Below are 25,655 nucleotides of genomic sequence, written 5' to 3' on the forward strand. Positions count from 1 at the left end.
AGCATGTCTCCAGACCTAAACACTTTTGAACATCTGTGGGGCATCCTCAAACAGAAGGTGGAGGAGCGCAAAGTTTCTAACATTCACCAGCTCCGTGATGCCGTCATGAAGGAGTGGAAGAAGACTCCAGTGGCAACCTGTGAAGCTCTGGTGAACTTCATGCACAGGAGGGTTAAGGCAGTGCTGGAAAATAATGGTGGCCACACAAATGATTGACACTTTGGGCCCAATTTGGACATTTTCACTTAGGGGTGTATTCACTTTTGTTGCCAGTGGTTTAGACATTAATGGCTGCGTGTTGAGTTATTTTGAGGGGACAGCAAATTTACACTGTTATACAAGCTGTACACTCACTACTTTACATTGTAGCAAAGTGTAAATTCTTCAGTGTTGTCACATGAAAAGATATAATAAAATATTTTGGAAAATGTGAGGGGTGTACTCGTTTTTGTGAGATACTGTATATACTGATGTCTTTTCTGCGTTTGGAGAGGGTATTTTGCCTATTGTTAAACAGCAACTATTATAATAGCATGGAAATACTTATTTTTTTTTTCTACCAGAATTCCTTTTAAGCTTAAATATTTCTGGCAGCAAATGGCCTTTTTCACATGAGAAATAAAATCTGTTTGGACTAGGGTGGGTGTCGCAAAACCTCTGACAACAATGTTCTTTCCTGACATATATCCGGCGCCTCGCTTTTCCAAGTTTTTTTCAGTGTTAATTATTACTAAATATTATTGAAAAAAGTATGTTTTTATCAAAATTGCTTTTAGCAATATCTTCCAGTATGTGCTATAACAAGTCGAGGTGTGCCTAAATTAATATCAAGGCAGACATTATTAAAATGATTTGGCAAGCAGCTGCTCATAGCCTGGAGTGGTCTGTCTCATTTTTATGTTGATAAAATAAATTAGCACCAAGGTACTTATTAATGTTCTGAATGGGTTACAGATCTGACCAACAGCACTATGGGGATGAGATGTCCTTAAATGTCCAGTCATGCTGTTCATTAACACTGACCTAGTCTAAAAGTAAACAATGTACAGTCCAATGGGAATCCCCAGCACACCACCAAAAAGCTAAAAAGATCTGAGCATAAAAACCTTACATTGTAGAAATAAATAATAAGGCCCATTCCAGCCTCAGTTATTTATTAAGCCAGTTAAAGCCAAATGGCATGCTGAGTTAAAGTGATGTATTCTGTTCTATACTTGTATTGGACTTTGTGCCAATCAGATTAAATGTACCCATTCTTCCCCCATGCCTCTGCTTTCTTTCTGGGTCGAATGGCATCCATCCACTTCTTCCTTCTTCCAGGACAGTGTACGTTGTGGTGCGTTTTCATACATTCTGATTATTCTGTTAGAATAAATGGTAAACACTGTGCATGCATTTTTGATGCAGAGTAAAAACACACTGGACACCATCTGATGTGAATCAGCCCTTAAAGTGACTATTTTCTTTGCCCATGTAGGGCAAAGTAAAAGGGTTACCTAGACATAAATGACAGCCCGGTTCCCAATGCCAATGGTGAATAAACAAAGGAGTAGGGTCACCTGTCATTGGGTGACCCCCCCCCCCCCTTTTGCTTATTTAACGTCGGTAGGAACTGGGGATATCAGGCGCCAGGAGGCAATTGATGGGTGCGCAGCTTTTTTTTTTTTTTTTAAGGGTCGGCAGTGGCGTTCATCGTGATTGGCACTGGATTTACTTTGGGGGCAATGTTTTTGTTTTTTAAAAAAGGACTAAAGGATATAATAATAAATAATATTAATAACGGACAAAAACTGTATTTCTGTGTTTTTATTTATTTTTTTACACTTTTTTTGGTAAATGAGTAGGGGTACCATACTCATTCCAGAACTACCACCCAGGGCTGTGGAGAGGAGGCCCTTTTATCATCATTTTAGTATGGGGGGTCCCCTTAAAATCCAGGCCCTTCAGGTCTGGTATAGATTGGGGGGGGCACATTTTTTAATTTTTGTTTTACATTTTTTAATGCCAACACTGGTTTGTTTATATTCTGCTCTCAGCGTAATCTAAATAATTTGTTTCATTCGGATGCTTCAAACATCCGAATGAAACAAATGCATTTAGTTTATTTTGTTAATGTTTATTTCAGATTCTTTGAAATTGGTTACTGATGTCTCAGAATTTCCGAATAATGAAAATTTTGTCCAAATTTTCATTCGGAACAAAACAAACCTCACATGTACAGTATAACTGTAACTGGGTTAACAAGGTAAATTAACAAATATAGCAGCCACCAAAACCATCCTGTACTTACCTTCAACTATCCCCTCAAACTGCCTGCTAAGCTATGAGAAATACTCCGTTTTTTCAGGTATGGGAGGAACACTTGATACTCTTCCCTTTTCCATCACAGGGTACTTATTGTATCTCCTGTTAAGAGAACCTGTATATTTTCATTTATGGGCAAAGTTTTAGTTTTGTTTAAGTGCAAAAGTCTGAGCTTGTTAACATGATCACACAAAGTACTACACGTACCTGAAATACTATCTGGAGCATACTGGGGAGTATTCACAGATCATTAGGTTAAACTGGAAAAGTATATTATTATTTTTGAAAACATCATGAAATGAGCGGTTACATGCATCACTTACATTACCCAAAACCCTTAACATATTTGCTGATTTTCCATCATTTCTGCTATTCTGCCAAATAATATTGCGGGTTTACATTAGGCTCCTCTATTTGTACGTCTCCCAGTAAACATGGCAGCACTTATTAGAAAAATACAGACATCCCTTGGGCCTGCACATTTCACCGGAGATCCTGTGTAACAGTAGCTTGTCGCTTTGGTGTTTCATTTTCCATTTACATGTCTGCTGTGCACTTATTAAATCAACCACATTAGCTGTGGCTTGGCAGTGTCTTTGGAAGTTAGAGAGATGCCAAGTCTAACAGAACATTATACACAGCACCATGCCGCCAGATTCATAATGTTACATATGTTTCCCTGCGTCGTGTTCATGTATGAGAGGGCAGATTTATCGCACCTATCGGCTGTTATTAGTAAAAGTCAGCTGGACATTCCATAAAATTGAGCCTGGGCATATGAAGAACACCAGGCCTCATCAGAATGTGCTCAGATCACTGTACTATACACATTTGCACTTTTATTATATATCCATTAATAACAATCAACTACAACATTAACATTTCTGTCTTTTTTTGTGCCAATATAAACATTGCTCTGTTTGCATTCAGATCACCTATCTGAGTGGTAAAGGTCTGCAGGTCATGACTGAGATCAAGGAAGACATCATTGGCCCACTTAAAATTGCATTTTGCTTTCCACAATTAACCTTCTAGAATTACATATAATGGGGGAATGGGTAGGGTCTGCCTGCTTCAAGCAGTTTGTGATATCCAGTGATTACACCAGTGCACTGCACCATTGAAACATATATTTCAAGCTCCTGGAAGTTAAGACACAGAATCAAACAGGCATGTAAATCAAATTAATTTATTGTCTTTACTTCTGTTTGCAGGTATAGTGCAGATTCAGACAGGCTAAATGTAAACATCACCATGTTGACAATGACAAGGCCTATGTCGACAGCTCTAAAAGTGCAAAGAAAGTCAGAAATGAAAGGCTATATTTGCAAAATTGCTTGGTGTCCCCGGATATTTTAAAGGAATGAATATATTGCAAAAATACAGTTTATTTTTGAAACTCAAAGAAAATTAAAAAAATGTCTGATTACTGATCATCGTTGCTGCATACTTGATCCTATCGCATTTGGACAGTTTGAAATTTATACACCTGCTTTGAATACGGTAGATGGTTTCCTTTTTGCTTGGTTCATGGCATCAGCTTGACAGTTTGAGATGCTAAGATCAATCAGAATTTATTAATGAGTGTATTTGACCTGCTTCCAGCAGGTTTTGCATTCTGATAGATGTGTATGGCAATGCAAAAACACTTGGGTTGGATGGCAGAGGGTCAAGACCAAAGGTCTTAAAAATGTAAGTAACATGTTGATGAATGGTGAAAAGAAGGAACCAAAAAAAGACAAAATATAAGTCAGAATAAACTTCAGCTTTAAAGTAACATTACATTTAAAGTAAAAATATTATATTTCCATTTTTTGTTGTGTTTGTATTACTTGTTTCCACATTTATGCAAGTACATTTATTATTGCTTATTATCTTTAATTTAGCGTTCTTGTTTTGCAGGGACTTCCTGGCACAGATGGCGTTGCAGGGGCTCCGGGTTACCCTGGCAGGCAGGTGCAGTAACTGTGCTTAACTGTTATTGGCTGACAAGTGAACAGCCACCACACAGAGTGTACAGAGAAACTGTCCCGCAGCTCAATCCGCACTCTATACAAAAAGAAAATTTGCTCTGGCCTTAACGGTTAAAAAAATAATCATAATAATCATAATCATTTTGTACACATTTTTTAATGACACAATAACCAATGAGGGTCCTTGTTAGATTATCAACTCAGCACTGCAGACATCACTGTTGGAAGCATAAAAGCAACTAAAAGCTTTATGGCTCATACACACATGCATGTTGCGGTAACATGGTAATGCATAGTACGTACATTGTGATGTCATTCATTTCCTGGGTCTGCACACCAGCTGTGGTCATTATGAGGGGCTCCGACTCTCCTGAGGGTTTTGTAATTTACTTGATATTATTGTGAATGCAACAGGGGGAGCCAGAGCACAAAACAGTGGGTGGGAACACTCAAAGTTCCCAGGTGGACAGGAAGTTAGTTGAAATCAGATGTCATCTACAAATAAAATATAACATTTGGATAGACTGACCCTTTAAAAGGGGGACTCGAAATGGGTTTCAGCCTTATGTGAACTCCCTGAAAGTAGCTATATTCAGTTCATCTGTGTGTTTCTGTGTGCTTTAGTTATCTGGAATTCATTTTACTCTGAATCTGGTATTACATTAACCTGTCAGGCGTAAATTTGATGATTAGCAGATTCATTGTTGGCTCTTTTCAGTTGCATTTTTTTCTCCTAGGGGTTTTAGGACCTCAATTCTCTTCCTCCTTCACCTCCTGTGAGATGAAGAATAGGGTCCAGGAACCTTGTAAAAGGTTCTCTCGTAATCAAAACTGCTAGACCAAAACACAAAAAAAAATGTTTTGCAATAAAAAAGTGAAGAGCAAAACTGTATCTGGACCCAAAGCTTTTAGTATTAGTTTTGGATAGAGTGGAGAAGAATTAGCAACACTTTTAGGTTTTTTATTGCTGAAGTAGAGGAAAGGTTTGGGCTGCTGGATCTTCTAAAGCAGGGGGTGTTCTCAGTCAAGCCCTAGGCACTATAAAGCAGTTCTTCTTAGTCAGCTCTTCCAGAAGTGGTGGCCCAAGGACAGCTCTTTGCGTGAAACTCTTATATCACAAATGGCCAACATGTTTTGGGGGGTTCAAAGGGTTTCCTTTTATTGGGGCTTGTTACTGTTGAATAAAGTCGGCTGATAAAATTGGAGGGATACTGAGGGGTAATTAGTATTTATGCTCGAGATACTGGTTAATTGTTAAGCCCTGATGAAGGGGGAACCCTTTGAACCTCCATAACATACCTGTCAGGAGCAGCAATTTGTGTGTGTTGAAAAGAAACTCAAATTAAACACTGATCTTTAAAAAAATTAAATACATTTATTTGATATTAAAAGATACATATTTCAGAATTTGTGTCCCCTTATTTAGAGCTGGAAGATTTTACATTGATAAAACTGTAGTTAGTAAGTATCAGAGCCAGAAAAGTGACTGCTGGACAGCCTGCAGCATAAGTGGGGTCACTTATAGCAGCAGTGGTAGCAGACACCAGAAACAGGAAGGGCAGAGTCGCCAGACACAACATGATGAGGTCATATTGCTTTAGACCTAGTGGAATAAAGGTGTGTGTCTGCCATATGCCAAGTGTCTTTGTGAATATGGTCCTAATTTATCAAGCTGTAATGTAACTTGAAAGATAAGTTTTGGGGGGAGTGACTCTTTGAGGTGTCCTAAATAGTGCTTAAAGTATGTTAAAATTACATACAATAAAACAGAATAAAAGGCACTTTAGAATATTTTAAGTACACTATAAGGTGCCTTAAAGAGCAACTGAATCATTTTTCTTCTTATCATACTGCAATGGGTAGAGGAAAAGGTTTAGTGCCAATGAAAATCACTCCATATGTCTCATAGACATTAATATCACTTCTAATTGTTTTATCTGATTGCACAATTATGTTTGTAGTCATGCAGTTGTATACAGGTATTTATATAGTATGACCAGTGATTGCTTAGAGGTCAATGTCAATTCAAAAGGCAGAGCATAGAAATAGTGAAATTCTTTGTTAATAGCAGTGTGACAACAGAAAAAACAACAGTAGTCAACATTTTTCCTGGGGTCAGGATATAACCCTTCATTAGCACTTGGGCTTTAAATCAGATATCTTAAATGGACTTTATAAAATTTCCGGAAGAAAGATCTCTATTCAAGAAAAAAAATTCACCAGCTCAATTGCATTGGAGATTCTGGCCTGGTTTGCTCAAAAGGTCAGTCCACCAAAAACATTGGTAGGTGTTGGAAAGTTAAAGTGTAAGGAAATCTAAAAACAGTGCATACTCCCCCACAAACATTGATGTAAACAAAAGTCATCTTTATGCTCAAAAATTCAAAAAGTCGCTGTTTTTTTTATATCATTTTTTAATGCCATTTATTGCCTGTCACATGACCACATTTCCCCATCTTTTCAATTTTAAAGCTAGCGGGCATGTCTGGACACTGATGATGGCATAATTTCCCTAAGCGGAGTTATAGGTTCCCCCTTGGAGCTCGTAGTTGTTTCTAATCAAACATTTAGCAATCCAATTAGTGCTTAATATAAAAACGTTTATTGTATTTTAAAAAAATAAATAAAGGGAACATTTTTTATTTTAGGTGGAATTCCACTTTAAACCACCTGACACTTTCTGATATCTCTTGGGGACTGCACACCTGCCGTTTACAGGTCCCAGCATTACCAGGTGGACAGGAACAGAGTCAGGAATTATGATGGGGAAAACTCCTTGTAATATCTAAGATGTATAAGAAAGGAAATGTAGCCCACTAGGCTCCTCCTATAACTAAAATAGCACTTCTGGGTGTACTGACTTTTAGAGCACAGCACCCAGCTGTCTTGTAGTGGGGATCCCTCTTTTGGATCTGGCCCTACCTTTCCCTTACAATTGCCCTATTTTTTAGGTCTGATGCGTTAGTCTGTATAATTGTGAACTGTTGAAATACAAAAATTGTTTATATCCTAACTTTTGTTAGCATGTCAATGTGTAAATGATTGCATTGCTTATTTTTAAACCGGGGAATCAGTGATGTTACCCATTCCAAATGTTTATTTTCCTTTTTTAACTTATTCCAGAAGCTTGGAATTTGTTTTCTGTTGTCAGTTCTTTTTTTCTTTCAAAACAACTAACCGAGTATTTAAAGGAAATCTATTGAGTTTAAAAGTTTTTTTTTTTTTTTTTGGCAAAACATAAACAAAATCTGTTTAATGCAAATGATTTAATTATCAAAGAATTTTGATGTTTTAAAAACCTTATGTGCTTGAGTCATCTATAAATATATGTACATAGGGCAGACATATTTTCTGTTTACATTAAACAGTGTTATACAGTGATTGTACTTTACTGTTCCTTTCCACAATGCAAGAAGGGTCTGTATAGCCGGAATGCATTATGGTATTTGATAAAGCTGGCCGTACAGCAGTAGAATTTGATGCAAAAAATTGTTTTCTGAACATTTGAATGGTTTTGTAATAGTTAGTGAGGAAAGGTTAGTAATCATTTTTAACCATAGAGAAAATTTGAAGGCTCGGGATGGAAATTTTTTTTTGCTGCTTATCTGATCAAAGTAAACTCTGACTATTAATGTTGTCCTCAGTCAGGAAAAATGTTTGCATTCCATTTATATACTATTGTAAAAATTGAACATTAACATTCTATACATTGGTAAGACAATCATACAAAATCATATTAAACAAGCAAAAAGTTGGGGGAGCAAACCCTGAACATGTATTTCTAAAGCTGGTGCAGCTATGAACCAAGTGACATGCATATTAAAAAAGAATAGCGCACACATGTAAAAGAAATGACTATTAAATATGAAGACAATCCATAAATAAAAATGGGGATTTGGTCCCACCATATGGCCATATAGTGCTCAAGCCCACCACTATGTCAACGTACCCCATTGTCAGTGGGTCCTACACTATCCATAAAAAAGGATGAATCCAGCCTCTCTAACCCTTGGAGACAACACTCCTTGCTGGGAGAGATGCTAATACACAAGGGACTCCTCCTATATCTACTTGATGGTGGACACTGATAGAGTACAGGTGTGTGTGTGGGGGGGTGCTCAATCTCAGAATCATACAAAATCAAGCAACATTTTTTTAAGGATTTTAAATTAAACTGACATATTGAAATACCCTGCTTTTTCAGAATTTCTTATGAATATTCAATACTCTAGCCAAGCTTGCCCAAATTTTATTTCAGCTGTCATTTAGCAGACTTGCTCACTGTACCAAGTGACAAACAGATAACTGCTGGAGGTAGACTCTATAGATCTGTATATGATATACCGTAATATAATCAATATATAGGACCGCAATGTTAAAGTTGTATTAAACGTACTGCCAGGTGAATGTAACAATATTGGCACAAAATTTGTACACACTGAAAATCTGTTACCATTGTTGTTTTCCCGCACCGTTGATGGTGACAGCTGTATTAAGCATGTAAGCATGTCTTTATGATGATTGAATGGCCTTTCCTCTCTAAAATGATGAAAGTATGACAAGGGTGTGGAAAGGGCATTTTGCAGACATGGGAGTAAAGGCCCGTACACACGTATGGATCGTCGTCATACAAACGTCGGCGGACGAAAGATCTGCCGATTGTACGCGTGTTAGTATGGTGCCTCCGACAGCTGTCTGCGCACAATCCGCGGACAAGAGTCTTTCTTGCAAACATGAAAATTTTTGTCTGCGGACACCAGAACGGACGATTGTTCGCCTGTCAGTACAGAAATCAGCCGACAGACCGCAGATTTGCAAGACTGGGCATGCTCAGGAAATAAAAAACACAGGGAAAGTTAACCATTACATGACATCACTTCTGCAGTCAGCTGAAGTCTGCGGACAAAATTCTTGTGCTGTCCTTGTGCTGTCTTTGCACTTTTCAACAGACACCGACATCCCGGGGAGAAAAGACGAACGTTTGTATGACGACGATCCGTACGTGTGTACGGGGCTTAAGTCACACATGTGCAAGTCTCAAGCAAGTCCCAAGTTACTGTGGCGAAAAGCAAGCAAGTCAAGTCGAGTTCCTGCTAAAAGTCAAGCAAGTCAAGTCAAGTCATTTGTTTTGGTCAAGTCACAAATCAAGTCAAAATACTGATCTACCCCAATTTTCACCTTTAAATCAGTTAAAAGTCAGTGGTCAGGAAAGGTTTTTTTTTTATTTTCAACATTAACAAAACGGCTTAGTGCTTTTTTCTTTGCATATTAAAGAAACAAATACAAAAAATAACCGCGCTGATACCAAACAAAGAAAAAATAGCAGCTTATAGTGGGATAACACTTAAGAAATAAATAACGTGAAGCTGCGCTAGCAGATAATGAAGAGAGTAATTATGTGATAAACAATATGCGAATGACACATAAAAAATATAAAATATGTATCAAATAACAATTGATGTGCTATTTAAAATATCAGTAATCAAAAAGGATCATATAAAGAAAAGTCCCAAATTCAGTGCAACGCAAACAGAAGATGAAAAGTCCTCCACCACAACACAGGTAAGATTTCTTCCATGGTGCATATGAAGAATCACCCAATCTGAAGGCTTATCAGATGTAGAATACATTACACCAGACAACACTCCTATGGATATTGGATGTGTGTAGTGACCAAAACCATCAAAGGTTATCCCTCTCCCGGAGTAATGGTATACCAATACCAGGTTGATGTTATCCAAAGAGCATGTAAAACATAGGAAGATCCATAGTGTAGAACGTTTAAAGGCTTTATTATTATTAATAGAAATGCACTCACATAAGGAAATGTAATCACATAAGGAAATGTAATCGCTCCCCCAGGAAGACGTCACCTGTGACGAAACGCATAGGGACCGGCGTGTCGACGTCACTATGTGGACCCGGAAGGACGGGCATTAGTGTTCAGCGTTGTACAGCCGGCCTGCTATTTGTTACGAGTGATTACATTTTCTTATGTGAGTGCATTTCTTTTATTAATAATAAAGCCTTTAAACGTGCTGCACTATGGATCTTCCTATGTTTTACATGCTCTTTGGATAATATCAACCTGGTATTGGTATACCATTACTCCGGGAGAGGGATAACCTTTGATGGTTTTGGTCACTACCCACTATCCAATATCCATATGAGTGTTGTCTGGCGTAATATATTCTACATCTGGCAAGCCTTCAGATTGGGTGATTCTTCATATGCACCGTGGAAGAAATCTTACCTGTGTTGTGGTGGAGGACTTTTCATCTTCTGTTTGCGTTGCACTGAATTTGGGACTTTTCTTTATATGATCCTTTTTGATTACTGATATTTTAAATAGCACATCAATTGTTATTTTATACATATTTTATATTTTTTATTATTATCGTATTTTTTTGTGTCATTCACATATTGTATATCACATAATTACTCACTTCATTATCTGTTAGCGCAGCTTCACGTTATTTATATTAAAGAAACACTTTGAATGCCCAATCAGCTCAAAATCCTTCGTCAGGTCATGTTTCAACACCACAGTCACTAAAAACATGTTGAGTATTTCCATTGTTAAACAGCCAGTGTCCTAAAAATCTGAACACACTGAGGTGTTTTAAGTGACTGTGGTGTCAGAAACATAACAGGCACATTAATTTTGCTTTAACACATCTTGAGAAAATGCAAATATTTAATAACTTAAAAAAGTAAAGTCATTTCGAGTCATATGTCTCAAGTCAAAGTCGAGTCTCCAGTCATGAATACCAAGTCAAAGTCAAGTCGAGTCTTTTATAAATTTTAGTCAAGCAAGTCTCAAGTCCTCAAACTGGTAACTTAAGTCAAGTCATGTGACTCAAGTCCCCCACCTCTGGCATTTTGCCTACAAATTTGTCAACATCAGGTGGCCATTTTTCCCATTTCACAAAGCTGGAAGGAATGTGCATAAAGCCTTTCCCTTACAGACATGCTAAAAGCGGAACTTTACCAATTTTTGTAAGTTCCTCTCGTCTGCCTCCCCCCCCCCCCCCCACCTTTTACACATTAGTTAAAAACAAAATATGTAGTAAAAACTTTTTTTTTTCTAAAATCCTTAATCCTGGCCTAGGCCAGGATGACATCATGGCCCTTCTACATGCGCAGACATGCTGCAGGTCTGGCAGAGACCCCTGCGGTATGTCTTGGATGAAGCAGAGGTTGTCCCTTGGCTCTGGAGTAGAAGTAGAGGTTCTTGGAGCTGGATTAGAAGGCTAAAGAGAGAACCTCTCCTTCATCCAAGACAGCACTGAACTCCATTGTCTGGTAGGTAAGTGAATGTATTTTTTTTGCGACAAGGATCAGTTTTCGGAATTCTATTTACGGGAGGGAGGGGCAGAAAGGGGGACGTTCTTATTTAAGTAACACCAAAAAAATATTGGAACGTTTTAAACTTACCTCTCTGGGCCATGTCTCCAATCTTTCATCTATTTCTCTTCATTATTAAACACTTCTGGGGGTGTTAAATGCACTCATCGGTTCCTTCATCACAACTGTGATCTGTAGTGACATAAGGGCCAGAGGATGGAACCGCAGAGGATGGAGGGAGCATCCAGCACTGCTGAAGGAAGCTGTATTGCTTCAAGAGAGACATTTGCTGCCTAAGGCCCCTTTCACATGGGCGCACTGCCCGGCGGAGTCCGTTCTGCTCAGCGGGGGATTGATCCACCAATCCACGCTGAGCAGGCGGATGACAGCTCCGTCTCCACTCTGTGTGCAGAGATGGAGCTGTCAGATCCCTGCTGTCCTCTATGGGGAGATCGGATGAGAACAGGCCGCCTGTCCGTTCTCATCCGATCCCATCTGACCTGATCCTCCAGACGGATTGAAAATAGGGTTTCCATGCGTCCGGATTTCACGGACAGGATCAAATCGGATAGCAGCGGGTGGCAGCAGAGAGGTCTCCGCTGACACCCGCAGTCCCATAGGGATGCAGGGAACATCCGATCAGGTCTGACAAGCGGATCGAATCGCCTGTGTAAAAGGGGCTTTAGTGGGTTTTTTTTTCTGCCTGCCCCTTTTTTGCTTTACTACAGCATTAGGGTTGATTTACTAAAGGCAAATAGGCTGTTCAGTTTGCAAGGGAATGTTCTCTAAGCTTAGGGAATAAGGTGACATTTTGCTGACTTCCATCATCCATCAGTTATGTGCAAGCAAAAATGCTTTTTTCACTAAATGGAGGAAAAAGTCCCTGCAGATTGAAAATTCCCTTTCAAACTGCAAATATCCATACAGGATTTGTATAGTGCTAGCTGCGTTTTACAAAGTAAACGGAGACAGTATGGTTACAGTACAATTCAATTAAAACTAAGCCCAGGCAATATTTTTTACTACTTTTGTAAATGAACCCCCTTGACATGCAACAGGCATACAGATAAGAATTTCTGAATTTTATCTGACATACCTGATCTTCATGCTTGCTCCAGGTTTATGCTTTCTGGAGCTGGTACTGAAGCTAGCAGGTCATTATAACAGCCAGGCAACTAGCATTTTCATAAATAGGTCAGCATTGGCAGTCCCAGTATTTTCCCCATAACAAGTTTATTTTAAGACACCCACACATTTTGTCCAGATTGTTCAATATTGGACTATTTAATATGACAGTAGAAAAAGACTGGGCATTGTATGTTCTCTTTTAAATGATTATCTTGAAGTTCAATTAAAAATGAGAGAAGGCAGAAAATATTCTAGGTTTTTCAATGGGTTGCAGCGTTTGTGCTGAACTGAACAAAGTTTTTGTCCATTTTGTCCTTTACAGCCAATAGGAACATAAAAAATAAAAATTGAACATTTCCTAAAGCAGTTGTAATTTGATTTTAATCACTATTGTAATTGGAGTTATACTGGAAAAAACAACATATATAAAATATACTTGCAAAAGTAGTATATAAATAATGCTTACAAAAGTGAAAAAAAAATGTTTCCAGTTTTAGATTTTGTAACCAGACTATTTATTTTAACAACAATCACCATAAAATCATGTGAGAATTTAGTGTGTTTTATACGTGTAATTTACCAGTAAAAGGCTCCTTGTGTAGAGTTCTAAAAGGCCTGAGACTGCTGCTGGGCACGGCCATCTTTGACCTGATGTCAACATTTCCAGCACACTCAGAGCTGGCACTCAAGTGACACTCTATAGCAGTGATGGCGAACCTTTTTGAGCCTCGAGTGCCCAAACATCATCACAAAACCAATTTATTTTTTTCAAAGTGCCAACACTGCAATTAAACTGCAGACACTTAGCCACCCAGCCACCCAGGTGATGATCGCACACTCCGAGGGATTGTAGTCAGCACTCACACGGCTCCGGCATCCAATGTCAGTGTGCCTGGCAGCAGCTTCTCCTTTTGTTGGTGCCTTTGATCACCCTTCTCACTCTTGATGTTGTCCTCTCACCATCCTCCTCTTGCTCCTCACTGGCTGGTTCAGCTTCAGGGGCTGTTGTGGTTTAGGCTTTCCCTCCCTCCTGAACCACCTCAGCCTCCTCTCACTCTTGTCTTTACACTCCTCTCACCCTTGTTCTCCCTTCTCTCTCAGCCCTTTTTTTCCCGGGGCTCCAGGCTGTCCCTCCTCTTTTTTTACAGGGCATGCTGGGGCTATAGTTTTTCTTTTATTAAAAAGGAGCCATAATCTTCCGGGACTACATGTCCCATGGTTCACTTGTCCTGGCTCTTCATTGGTCCCTGGCTTCAGCCAATGGGGAGGCAGGTGGAATCAGAGTGGCGGCGATCCCTGCAAGCATTTGTTATTTTATTAAAAAGGAGCCATAATCTTCCGGGACTACATGTCCCATGGTTCACTTGTCCTGGCTCTTCATTGGTCCCTGGCTTCAGCCAATGGGGAGGCAGGAGGAATCAGAGTGGCGGCGATCCCTGCAAGCACTGCTTTGTCCCTGTCCCAGACAGAAGAAGGGGGGTAAACTGGGGAAATATACTGACAGCCCGTGCTCCCTTCTCCCCTTGTCACAGTGCGGGCAGTGGTGGCGGCTTTCTCGTGCCCACAGAGAGGGGTCTGCATGCCATAGATTCGCCATCACTGCTCTATAGTATTCTCCTTCACTTCTTCCCCGGCAGCTACAAAAAAATGTATGTAGGTAGGTGAGGGACGAAGCAGAGGAGCTGGGCCAGCACAGACAATAATTAGACATTACCAGAAGAGGAGTGCAAGGGTAAAGGGGTAAAGGGGGCTGTGCAAGGAAAGTGACTGTTCTTGAAGTAGCCAAATTTGCTAGCAAGATATAAAAATGTTTATGGAAAGGTTTCACTTTGTTTTTTTTTTTTAATAAAAATAACATACATGTTATTTTTACCAAGGGTTTTGCTAAGAGCAGCCTGGATCCTCCTTTTCTGAGGTGCCCCGTGAGCGCTTCTGGTTCCTCCCCTTCATCTGGTGCACCCATGGAAAGCCACTTTCCATGGTGGCACCCATGCTCCTAAGTCTCGCTGCTACGTCCATTGACATGGACAGCAGGACTCGGCCCTGTCCCATGCTCCCATGTCACTGGATTTTGTTGACAGTAGGGGGAACCAATGGCTCCTGCTGCTATCAATCTGTCCAACGAGGAGAGAGACAGCGGCTGTAGCCACTGGGCTCGTGCTTATCGCTGGATCAGATCAGGCTCAGGTAAGAAAAAGGGGAGGTCTGGGGGAAGCTGTAGCAAAAAATAATTTTTTTCACCCTAATGTTTAGAATGCATTAAGGTATAAACCTTAAGACTGTACAATCACTTAAAAACATTTTTTGTGCTTTTAACTGCATTTTATTTTAAGTTGGTGATAGGGTTTCTTTTAATAACCTGAAAGTGCAATGTGTGTGGGTTTTGTAGCAGACTGCAGCACTGACTCAGGGAACTATAACTTCTGTCATAACAGGTTTCCTTTAAAGCGGAACTAAACTCACCTTCTGTTCAGTGCTGCAGTGTCCCCGGAACGCCTTGCCGACTGCTGAGATCTTTGACCAATTGTCTTCTGGGCAGGGCACTGGTCCTCTGCCATTTTCAGAGAGAGTTTAATCATCTGGCATTGGTGAAATTGTACACCATTGAGCTGCATGTTCTCAGCTCATCCTGCAGGGCATACAGCAGCTAAAGTACTTTAATACAGAAGAGACATAGGGGGAGATTTACTAAAAATGGTGCACACAAAATCTGGTGCAGCTGTGCATAGTAACCATTCAGCTTCTAACTTTAGCTGGTTTAAATAAGCTTTGACATTTAGCCCACGTTCACATTGGTCCGTTTTTACTTGCGATTTGACATGTTAAATCGCATGTCATATCGGAGCCAATTGCCAGCAGTGGAACCGTCCAAATCGATCCGTCTGAATAGGTGCGATGCCGACTTTGTAGTTTGTAGTTTCTGTACTTCTTTTGGCAACTTCAGGGTGGAGATTTCAATGGACATCTGTGCAGGAACCCGCACATACGTCTGTGAAATCGCCCCTGAAGTCGGACTGAAAATACAATTTTGAAATAGTTCGAGTTTAGCTGAACTCGCATGAGTTCAAACCCGCCCTCAGTGTGAAACTAGGCTTAAACCTAGAAGCTGATTGGTTTTGATGCACAGCTGCTCCAGATTTTATGTGCACCCGTTTTAATAAATCTCCCCCATAGTTTGTCTCTTCTGCAAAAAAATCCTGTCTGTTTGCCAACTTTATCACTAAAGTTCCACTTTAAAAAAAAAAAAGACAAAAAAAATTGCCGCATTTCTGGTATATGCTTGGTAAACATATGGGTTCTAGGGGAAATAAAGTTGTCCACAGCAGCCAATTAGCAGCCAGCTGTCACTTTTTTTAAACTAATACTTGATTGGTGGCTATGAGACAACACCCTTATCAAACAACCCCAGCATGTTGCTTAATTAGAGGCACTGAATGGGTTAACGATACTCAGAGTCCGCGTTCTTCCTAATGAAGTATTAAAATTACACAAAGGACATTCTTGGCGTGCCGCGTTAACTCTTATTAATTTGTTACATGTGAGATACCTAAATATTCCACATTAGATAAACCAAAGCAGCATGCCTTTCTGTTCAGTCAACTCACAAATAAGGATGAAGCTGTTTGCGGGTTAGCGGTGAAGAAATTCATTACTAGAGGCAAAACACAAAAACTCCACGCATTGTATGCAAGAGACAATAAGAGAGGCGTCTCAATGGGGAACTAACATCTCTCTCTCTCTTTATCACAGGGCTTAGCTGGACCAGAAGGAATCCCGGGCCCTAAAGGGGTTAGAGTAAGTCACTGCATTTTTGGCTTGTGATGTGTAGAGCTGTGATGATGTGATGCATGTACAACGAAGTGTGACTGATCGCAGCTCCTGATTGGTGACTGGCTGCTGAGTGTCAGGGATCTTTCCCCACAACACGCAATTTACATGAAGGCAAACATTATTCCAGAGGTGCACACGCTTGCAGGATAAAGCAATCACGTTTACATTTCCCCGAAATGAATGAAGTACATTAAAAACGTGACGAGAGCAGTGACATTTCCTGCCTGGAGCATTTTGTCTAACTGAGGCTGTCAGTGTTGAAGGAAGGTTTGGCAAGTTGGGTGAGAATCGCTGCAAGAAAATGTATGTACATTCACCTGACCGCTTTAAGTGTACCTGTCATTGGTATAAGTGGAGTCTTCTGTTATGCTGAATCAACATGGGTATAAACTTTTAATATGAAGCTTTAAGAAGAAAGGCCGGGAAAATAAAAAGTTGAAGGGACAGAGACATATGAGAACACAACATGGTGTTGTAGGGTTAGGGTTATGAAAAACATTTCCAAGAGACAAGAATGTTTACCCACTACTTTGTGGTTGCTTCAGACCAAATATATGGTCAGCAACCTGTTCCTTCGCTTGTGGAGAATATGTTTATGTTTCTTTGCTTGTTGGTTGCTCTCTAGGTAATAGGAAAATCTTTGAACTGGGTAGGTGTCTGTATTTTATTTCAGTATTGTTTAAAAAAAAAAAAAATCTCTGTATGGGCTGGTAGGGTGTGGTCAAGGCACTTCTTTTCTCTGTTTGTGGGTTGGAAGTGTGCTCACAAAAGGCTTTATTAACGCATTTATGGAGACCTTCTGTGTTTTGCATCCTCTATGGCAGGAATTCTTGGCACACAAGTAGCGCTACACGAGAAGTTGGCCTACATTATATCTGATGAAATGGCCTTAGACTCAACAAAACACTAAATTAATAAATGTGTTAATAAAGGTAAAAAAATGTATAAATTTGTAACATATATTGCATATCTCCAATTCATAACTGGAGAACTGGAGCGCCGTGGCCACACTCCACTTGGGTAAACCTGGGTAAAGTTGTTATCAAACTTGATATTTGAACCTAATGGGCTAAACAAAAATGGTGACCACCACAGTTTATAATTAGCTTTAAAGAAAGGTTCACAAGGAAGGGCTTTGCACACAGCAAACAAAATGTAATGATACCCCAAAAGAGTTGCTGGATGATGACTTAAGTATAACGAGAGCATAGTCACTGCACACTCCTTGATGGACACACTTCTCTATGGTGCGGACTTCATGAACGGATCTTCTACTTAGTTCAGAGTATAATCCTCCCATGAGAGATCAGAGTGAGGCTAAAGGTATGGACCCCTCAGGAGAGGAACTACATGGGGCAAGTTCAAAGGATGGTTCTCCCACGAGTGACTAGGGAAGGCCAGGGGTATGAACACCTCAGGAGAGGAACTACTTGGTCCAAGTTCGAAGTACAGTCTTTCCCAGTCTACTTGACCCAGCTATTCCAATAGTAAACAGTCCCCAGGATCTTTGTAGGAGAGTAGTACTCATGAGTCCAAGGCAGCAGCTGTGGCCATTCAGCTTCTTCTAGATGTCTGCTAGTGAGGCTGTACATACTGGCTCCTTAGGTGAAGTCTTGGGGTGACAAAGAAACTTTCTGGTGTATGCCCCCCGGCTCTGCCACAGCCAGAACCTTGATGAACAACTGCTTTAATCAGTAAAATGGCTTGGGTGAGGGTGGAGAGGGGTACCCTGACAGGTGGTATCTCTTATACATGAAGACACTGCTGTTCTTTAGCTCAGACTGTTTATGTGCTTCTCAGCCACCTTCTGGGCCCACTTTCCCAGGGATTGGCTGCAGCGACATAAATATTCATGCTGTCTGTTTGCCTTGCTCCACTCCCTATGTTGTAGAGCTTACTAGAAATCAGGGCAGAGCAATGCAACCTGCAGCCTGTGAAATCCACAATAGCCAAAATCAAAAACTGCTCCAATGACTACAGAGGAACCACAAAGACTTACATTTACCTAACATCCTAACAACCTACCTAGAAGGGTGCTACACAAAGGGGGGGATTTACAAAACTGGAGCACACAGAATGTAGTACACCTGTGCATTGTAATTAATCAGCTTCTAGGCTTTATTGTAAAAGCCTAATTGAGCAAGCTGAAGTTAGATGCTGATTGGCTACCATGCACAGCTGCACCCGATTCTGCGTGCTCCAGTTTTAGTAAATCTCCCCCAAAGTGTATTTTCTGACACACTTAGCAAAAAAAAAAAAAACACCCAAAAAAACAAATGGCACTGTCTAACAATTTTCATTAAAACAGAGGTTTTAGTTGCAAACATTTGCAGTGTGGAGTCCTAGGGATATGTGGAGGACTGTGTGCAGTCCTAACTCTAATCTATGAGAGTCTCCAAGTTGGAGCCTATATAGCAATGGAAAAAAAAAGGGCAGGTATGGCTGGAGAGAGGTACAGTTTAAAGGCACAGGGAGACACCAGAAGCCAAGCTCAAGTGCAGCTGAAAGCATCTGATATGTCTCTGTACCATTTCCAACAAGGTAAACAAAAATAGCAACCACCCCCATGTATACCAGCTTTTAAAGCAAGGTGCATATGGATGCGCTATTTGCACAGAAAACAAAACAACAAAACAAATTGTATTTTGCAGCACTCCTAGGCTACGTTCACATGTGGGCGTAGTGGATCATTGCAAATTGCGGGACGCCTGTGCGATGCCCGTGATTTGCAGTGGCACCCCAAATGCTGTGCTATGTTTCCGCGATTTCCGCATGCCGAATCGCTGTAACATCGCGCAAAAACAGAATAGCGGAAAGCATGACGCACAAAAGAAGCTCTCCACTTCGCCCACATGTAAACATAGCCTAACTAGCTAGCCAGCAAAAAATAACAAAGAAAAAAAAAAAAACAACAAAACAAATTACACTGTCTAACAATTTGCAATGCAAAGAGTGCTGTGTATGCAGATACAAATTTTATACTTCTGCTACAGTGTATTAAAGTAGAACTTTAGGCAAAACTTTGTGGAGCTGTGGAGATTTCCCTTCATTTCCTGTCCCATAGCCAAACAGGAAGTAAGAGGAAATCTCTGCAAATTAGTGGAAATCCTTGGGGACCCCCAGGTCACCAGAGCTAGTGTCCTCATTGGAAGATTTCCCCTCTATTACTTTTCTGGCCGACAACCCAACAACTTGGGATTTTCTTTTACTTTCACTCTCGATATTTATGGTTAAAAAGACAAGTAGAAATGGTGAATCTCCCTAACAGGGGCACAGACAGCAATAAAAACTGACAAGCATTTTAATCCCTCTGGCTCTATCTATATCTAAAAAAAAAGTTTTGCCTTTAGTTATACCTTAACTCTAAAAAAGAGAAAATGCAGTCAACCCTTATCTGGGGTAGGATGGGAATTGATTACTAATGAATTTGCCCATTGTGTCACCATTGCTCCACAATGATAATGCTGTAGTATTGGAAGGATGCCTTGCCATTTTCGTATATACTGTAGATAAGCACTCTGCAATGCAATGGCAGCATGCAAAATTATGTACAGACCAATCAAATCACAGGACCTCCTGTTATAGAACTTTTTAATTAAGCACTAACTGCATTTACACTAAATACATAATATAACCCCTATATAGTTTAATGAAAGAAGAACAATATCTTATGGCTCTGTAATAAAAATAGGATAAGGGTGGGGGGTAGGGTCGAGAGGGGTCTATTCTCAGTATGTTGCAGCTGAGCGGAATTAAATCAGGAACAAGAAGTTCTCTTCCCCCATGAACATTTAGCAGCTTTCCTTCTGGCGCTTCATACGACAATCAAGATGATGGTGGTGGGGGGGGGGGAGGGAATGGGTCCCACTGACCGCCAAAGGTTTTAATGCAAGATAGACAGCAAATTAATCTGCCTATTAAACCCCCTCCCCAATATCAGTCACTGACAATGTGTTATTAGATTACATTTTTAAATCTAGACAGCTCTGCCATTAGAGACCATAAAATATTTTTTCAGGCTATATCAGATTTTTTTAATGTCTATGGCCCGAATTAGCTATGGGTTTTTGTGCATCACAAGCCAAAACCCATTACTGTATTGCTGGGTAATCTTACATGGAATGAGTAAATCCTAGATTACCTTTATTAAACATTGCACCTTGCCGCACTCACTGTACAACAAATCTGTCATTTGAGGGATTACTTAGCCGCACATCAGAAGCGGAAACTCAAGCAAGTTATGGCAAAGCTAAACTGTGCGTGTACAAACACAACAATCAGAAAGCAGACAGAGGGAGTGATGTCAGAAGGATTATTCTGAATCCAGAAGCTTAGTAACATATTTGTCAAGGGGAAGTTTTTCTACAAGTGACGAATAACATCTCATTTTGGTCTCTGGGCCTGGCAGCTTGAAAACCACAGCAGACACTGCCGGGCAAAGAGATTCTGTTTCCAACAAGTGTCTTGTATGAATGATACACATGAACAGCCCCACTCAGCAAGCAGATGTGACTTTAAATACCTCCAGGTCATATTCATGCATGACTTGTATATTCCGTTCTATATTTTCCACTAGAGTTTGACAAGATCCTCCGCTCTTAAAAGATTCAGAGTTGTTTTAGAGGCTCCAATAGTTGACTGCTCTGTGTTATTTTGTTTAAACTTGTAATAAAAGAAAACCTCTCTATTTATTTTAAGGGCTTTATAGGAATACCTGGGTTGCCAGGACCTCCCGGACCTGAAGGAGAACGAGTAGGTCAATTTTCTTATTTCAAAGCTTGAAAGACTTAAAAAATATGCTGCCAATGGAACCTCAAAATATGCTGACTACAGTGACTTGGGGACCGTATACTGTACATGTTTGAACTTAGGTGCACCTTCATGTTTGGTGTGTTATGAATGATTGTTTTCAGTGGTACACTTGAAGGTGGGGTGCAGTGTGGTGTGGCGACAATAATTTTTTTTGGTTGAAAATGTAATCTTTATTTGCATAAAAGATATACAAAAAACAATACTTTTGTCGGGGTACATTCTCCCCTGTACTGCGACGCAGCGCATAAATACACTACATTACAATACATTTCCGGTCATACTAATAAATACATTCAATCACATACATTCATTCTGCGGCATGATGCCTGATGTGGTGTGCGGAGTAAGGATACCCCGTGCCATCACATCATGCATGACGCCGCAATACCCCTGAAGCATGAAACTAAAAACATTGTCTATACGTTGCATTACTCATAACTGTTTCAATACTATAACATTTTCAATAAGCAACAGGTGTGATGGGGGGGTGGGAGAGAGGGGTAAGGGGAGGGGAATGAAATCACAGGCCCGAAGCTTTATTGAATGGACAAAGACACGCAAGGGAGAGTGGGGGAAGGGGAAATCTTCAGACCTCCTCTTCCTCCATGAGATCCATCAGGTTATAGTCTCTGAGCAGACTGTGAACCAGTCTGCGACAGTCCTCAATGGACATCCTCTCCCGCTGGTGGATAAGGCGCTTTCTGGCGCACCATAAAGCGTCCTTAAAGCAACACAACACCCGCCAGGCGTTGTCAATGTCCTCCTGTGTAAAAGTACCATGAAAAAGTCCATTCAGCACAGCAAAATGTGTGATGGCAGTCTGTGAAACAAAGTCTCTAAGTTCAGGTTCCAAGGCCCTCAACAGGCTCTGTGCAAATGAGCACTCCCAGAAAACGTGAAAAGACGTTTCCTCGTGAATGATACAAAAGGGGCAGTGCCTGTATCTGCACAAGTTTCTGGCATGCATAAATGTCCTGAGTGGCAGCCCTCCCTGGACAGCCATCCACGCCAGATCTTTATGCCTGTTGGTGAGTCTCTTTGAAGAAACATTCCTCCAGACCACTTTGCATGTGGCGACAATAATTTACACAGTCAAGTGCAATAATAAACTTGTATTGAAGCAATCCAGCAACAGTTCACAACAATGCCGGTGGGAAGGTTGCCCAACCAGGTGCACTCACGGTTACAGCAACGTGAACAGAGCGAGTTCCAGCCAGAATGACAGAATATGTAGAGAGGTGCAGAATGTAGTCTTGCCATTTTGTACCCAGATTGGAAGATGTTCAGAAGTGTTGTTACCTACACTTTTTTACAAAATGGTGCTTGATGACAAAGTGCCAAGAGCCACTTACCACATCATAACTCCCCCCCCCCCCCCCCACACACACACACCTAATAAAACATACACTACTGGACCTATCCTTTCCATTTCCAACATAGGATATGTCCTCCCAAGCACTACACTTATGGTTAGGTTTTATTATGAACTAACAAAGTTCTAAGTCTTTGCATAATTATGACCTTGATTTTTGTAATATGTAGCAAATATGTTCTTAAAACTGTTGGACTTGGATGATTGAAAATGCTGTCTTACTTTTTGCATGTGTCTCTTTTTTGCTCTTTGCATTTGTTAAAATAAAAAAATTGCAAAAGAAAAATAAATGGTGATTGGTGCAGTTTATCTGCTTTTTGCAGAATGTGTTGTACCAAAAAACAATATCAAATTTGCACCTCAAAATCGACAAATATTCAACACCAAAAAAAAAAAAAAATTAACTAAACTCAACAACTAACGTTAAAAACGGACTCTTGCAAATACACGTGAAGCCACACTGCCCTGTCAAGGAACTTGTCAAAATGCGGTCGCTAACTCTAATTTATCTAAGTTCCCAACTAGTTGACATAGGACAATGCATTAATTAAAGGCAATGTACCAGGAGGAACACCCTTCTCCTTAAAGTTACAGCAATACACCAGAAACCCAACAACACTTAAGACAGATGAAGAACCCCATTGAGTGTCTTCATCAAATTCAACAAAGAACTGCATGTAAAATGCACTTAGGTGGACCTTTAGCTTTGCAATGCTGAGCATATCAGTTGCCCAGCTGCCTCATTTTTACTTTCTGGGTCACTGACCTGGAACAAGTGAAGTCAGAACTTGATCTGCAAACTACAAGAATGCTAAAGATAATTTATTGCATGCTACGCAAAAAGTGGTTAATTTGATTTGAGCGCTAAGGTGACAGGTTTACCTAACCATTATAACCCAAAATGAGAACCTTTTTATGACACAGGGAATGTTTTGTTAAATACTCATTTTTTGTAACAAGCATTTATTAAAATCTAACAGAATAATTACTAACCATTTTTCTCCCTTAGGGAATGCCAGGACCACCTGGGAAAAAAGGGCCGAAAGGCGCACAGGTGAGAGCCAAGTCATGTACAGAGAATGTGTTTTATTTAAACGAGAAATTGTGGTTTTACAGATAATGATTTCATCCGTTAATAGGTGTTTAGTGATTTATGAGTTTTTTAAAATGCTCTGCAATTAAATATATAGGAAAATAAAAAAAAATGAGGATGCAATGAATGCCAAAACTGCAATTATGATTGCTAATGAAGGCATTTTAAAGTGAACCTGTCCTATACAAATGAGACTTTATTTCCTAAAAGTGAGCCCCAAAAGTGCAAGTAACTGAAGTTTTTGTTGGTGTTAGTTCAAGGAGTCCTCAAAAAGGGGCACAGTTGTTACATGGGCTTCCACTTCAGAGGCAACTTTGGCATGCTTCTCCCTTGGTTTAGCACTTTCCACTAGCATCAGTCATTAAAAGGGAGAAACTCATTGGATAATAGGACGGAACGGAAGTCAGAGCTAAAGTCTGCGGCCACTTAAACGGAATCTCATCAGACCTTAAACATTTCTAAAGTAACATTGCTGAAGTTCAGACATCTGGCTCAGTTATGTTATATATGGGACTTTGATTTTGCTTAAGTCAAGATTAAGTCTTGCCCTTTCCCAATCTAAGCACCACTTCTGTAACTTACTTGCAAAATACCAGAGCTTCAATGGATAGTAGAGACTCAGACATTTGACAGTTGAATGACAGGGAGCAAGATTTAGCACTATGAGTGGTATGGCTTAATCTCTACTTCAAAAATGCTTGTTACCTTAGAAATGTTTTTATCCAGGTCAGGTTCTCTTTAAAAGCATTAAAGTTCAAGAGGGCGCGACATTGAGTTGCTTGCAAGCAAACACTGTTCCCAAGAGGTAAAGTGTAAGAAATTGGTGAACGTTCTGTCCTTCCTCCATCCAAACCTGGAATAATTATTTTGGGCAGAATAACCCATTCAGATTCAGCTCTTTATACCAAAGTACACATCTGATGAATAACACAAATGTGACTGTAGACCAGTAAATGTTCCATAAATGTTACAGTTTCAGCAGCAGACCTTATGGCGGAATGTAATAAACCGATAACAGAGGAACCGTTCACCTCAGAAGTGCTTTCCAAACACATACTGCAGTTACAAGGATCTAAAAACTACGATAATTGGTCAGGATCCAGTTTCACTGCACTCCTGAGTTATTTTAGGTTTTCTTGCAGCACCACTTTGGAAAACACACATGGACAACGAGCATTACATCATTCTGGCCTTGTATATAGCGCATCACAAACATATGGCAATATAAAGCCTGACAATGTAGCCAAGCTGCAGCTTTTAAAGACCGGACTTTGGCCCAGATGGAGATTTTGCTTTCCAGCGGCATGCTTTATCGAGCTACATGGAAATATTAATTAAAAACTGGTGTTTTAATTCCAAGGGGGTTATTAGATGAAACCATACCATCGGATATTCATTTTCACTGGTCTGGCTATGCAAGACTGCTAAAAGCAGAGTAGTTGTGAAATGGGGAATATCTGAAGCTAAACTCCAGGCAGATATAAAATAAACAGTTATATTCATTATAAAATCATAGCTTATATTTTTAAATGCAGTTAGTTTAAGTACCTGAATTCTGGTTGAATACAGAAAGGGCAGCGCTAGGAAATATTTTGTGTGCTACATGCACTTGATAATAGGAGGAGAGAGCAGAGTGAGTAGGTGCTGCTTTTGTTTCACTGTCCAATCACAAGTTGGGGGCGGGGAGGTGACCTATTTGTAGTGTTTAACCCACAACAGTAAAATTAGATATAGTGAAGGCAGAGTTCTGCGTTTAGTAACACTTTAACTACAGTAGGGAAAGTCAGGTCACCAA

At 40.1% G+C, this 25,655-nt stretch overlaps 1 protein-coding gene across 1 annotated transcript in view; it reads left to right on the forward strand.

Annotated features, from left to right (window-relative positions):
- The window catches only part of COL24A1 (collagen type XXIV alpha 1 chain), a 417,206-nt gene that overhangs the window by 180,081 nt on the left and 211,470 nt on the right, over nt 1-25,655 (forward strand). The window contains exons 9-12 of the mRNA XM_082265511.1: nt 4,207-4,260; nt 16,503-16,547; nt 21,282-21,335; nt 23,777-23,821. Coding sequence (XP_082121637.1) covers nt 4,207-4,260; nt 16,503-16,547; nt 21,282-21,335; nt 23,777-23,821 — 198 coding nt within the window. The remainder of the gene's footprint in view (nt 1-4,206; nt 4,261-16,502; nt 16,548-21,281; nt 21,336-23,776; nt 23,822-25,655) is intronic.

Source organism: Pelophylax lessonae (genome assembly GCF_965119305.1).
Source record: "Pelophylax lessonae genome assembly, chromosome: 8".
Classification (NCBI taxonomy): domain Eukaryota; kingdom Metazoa; phylum Chordata; class Amphibia; order Anura; family Ranidae; genus Pelophylax; species Pelophylax lessonae.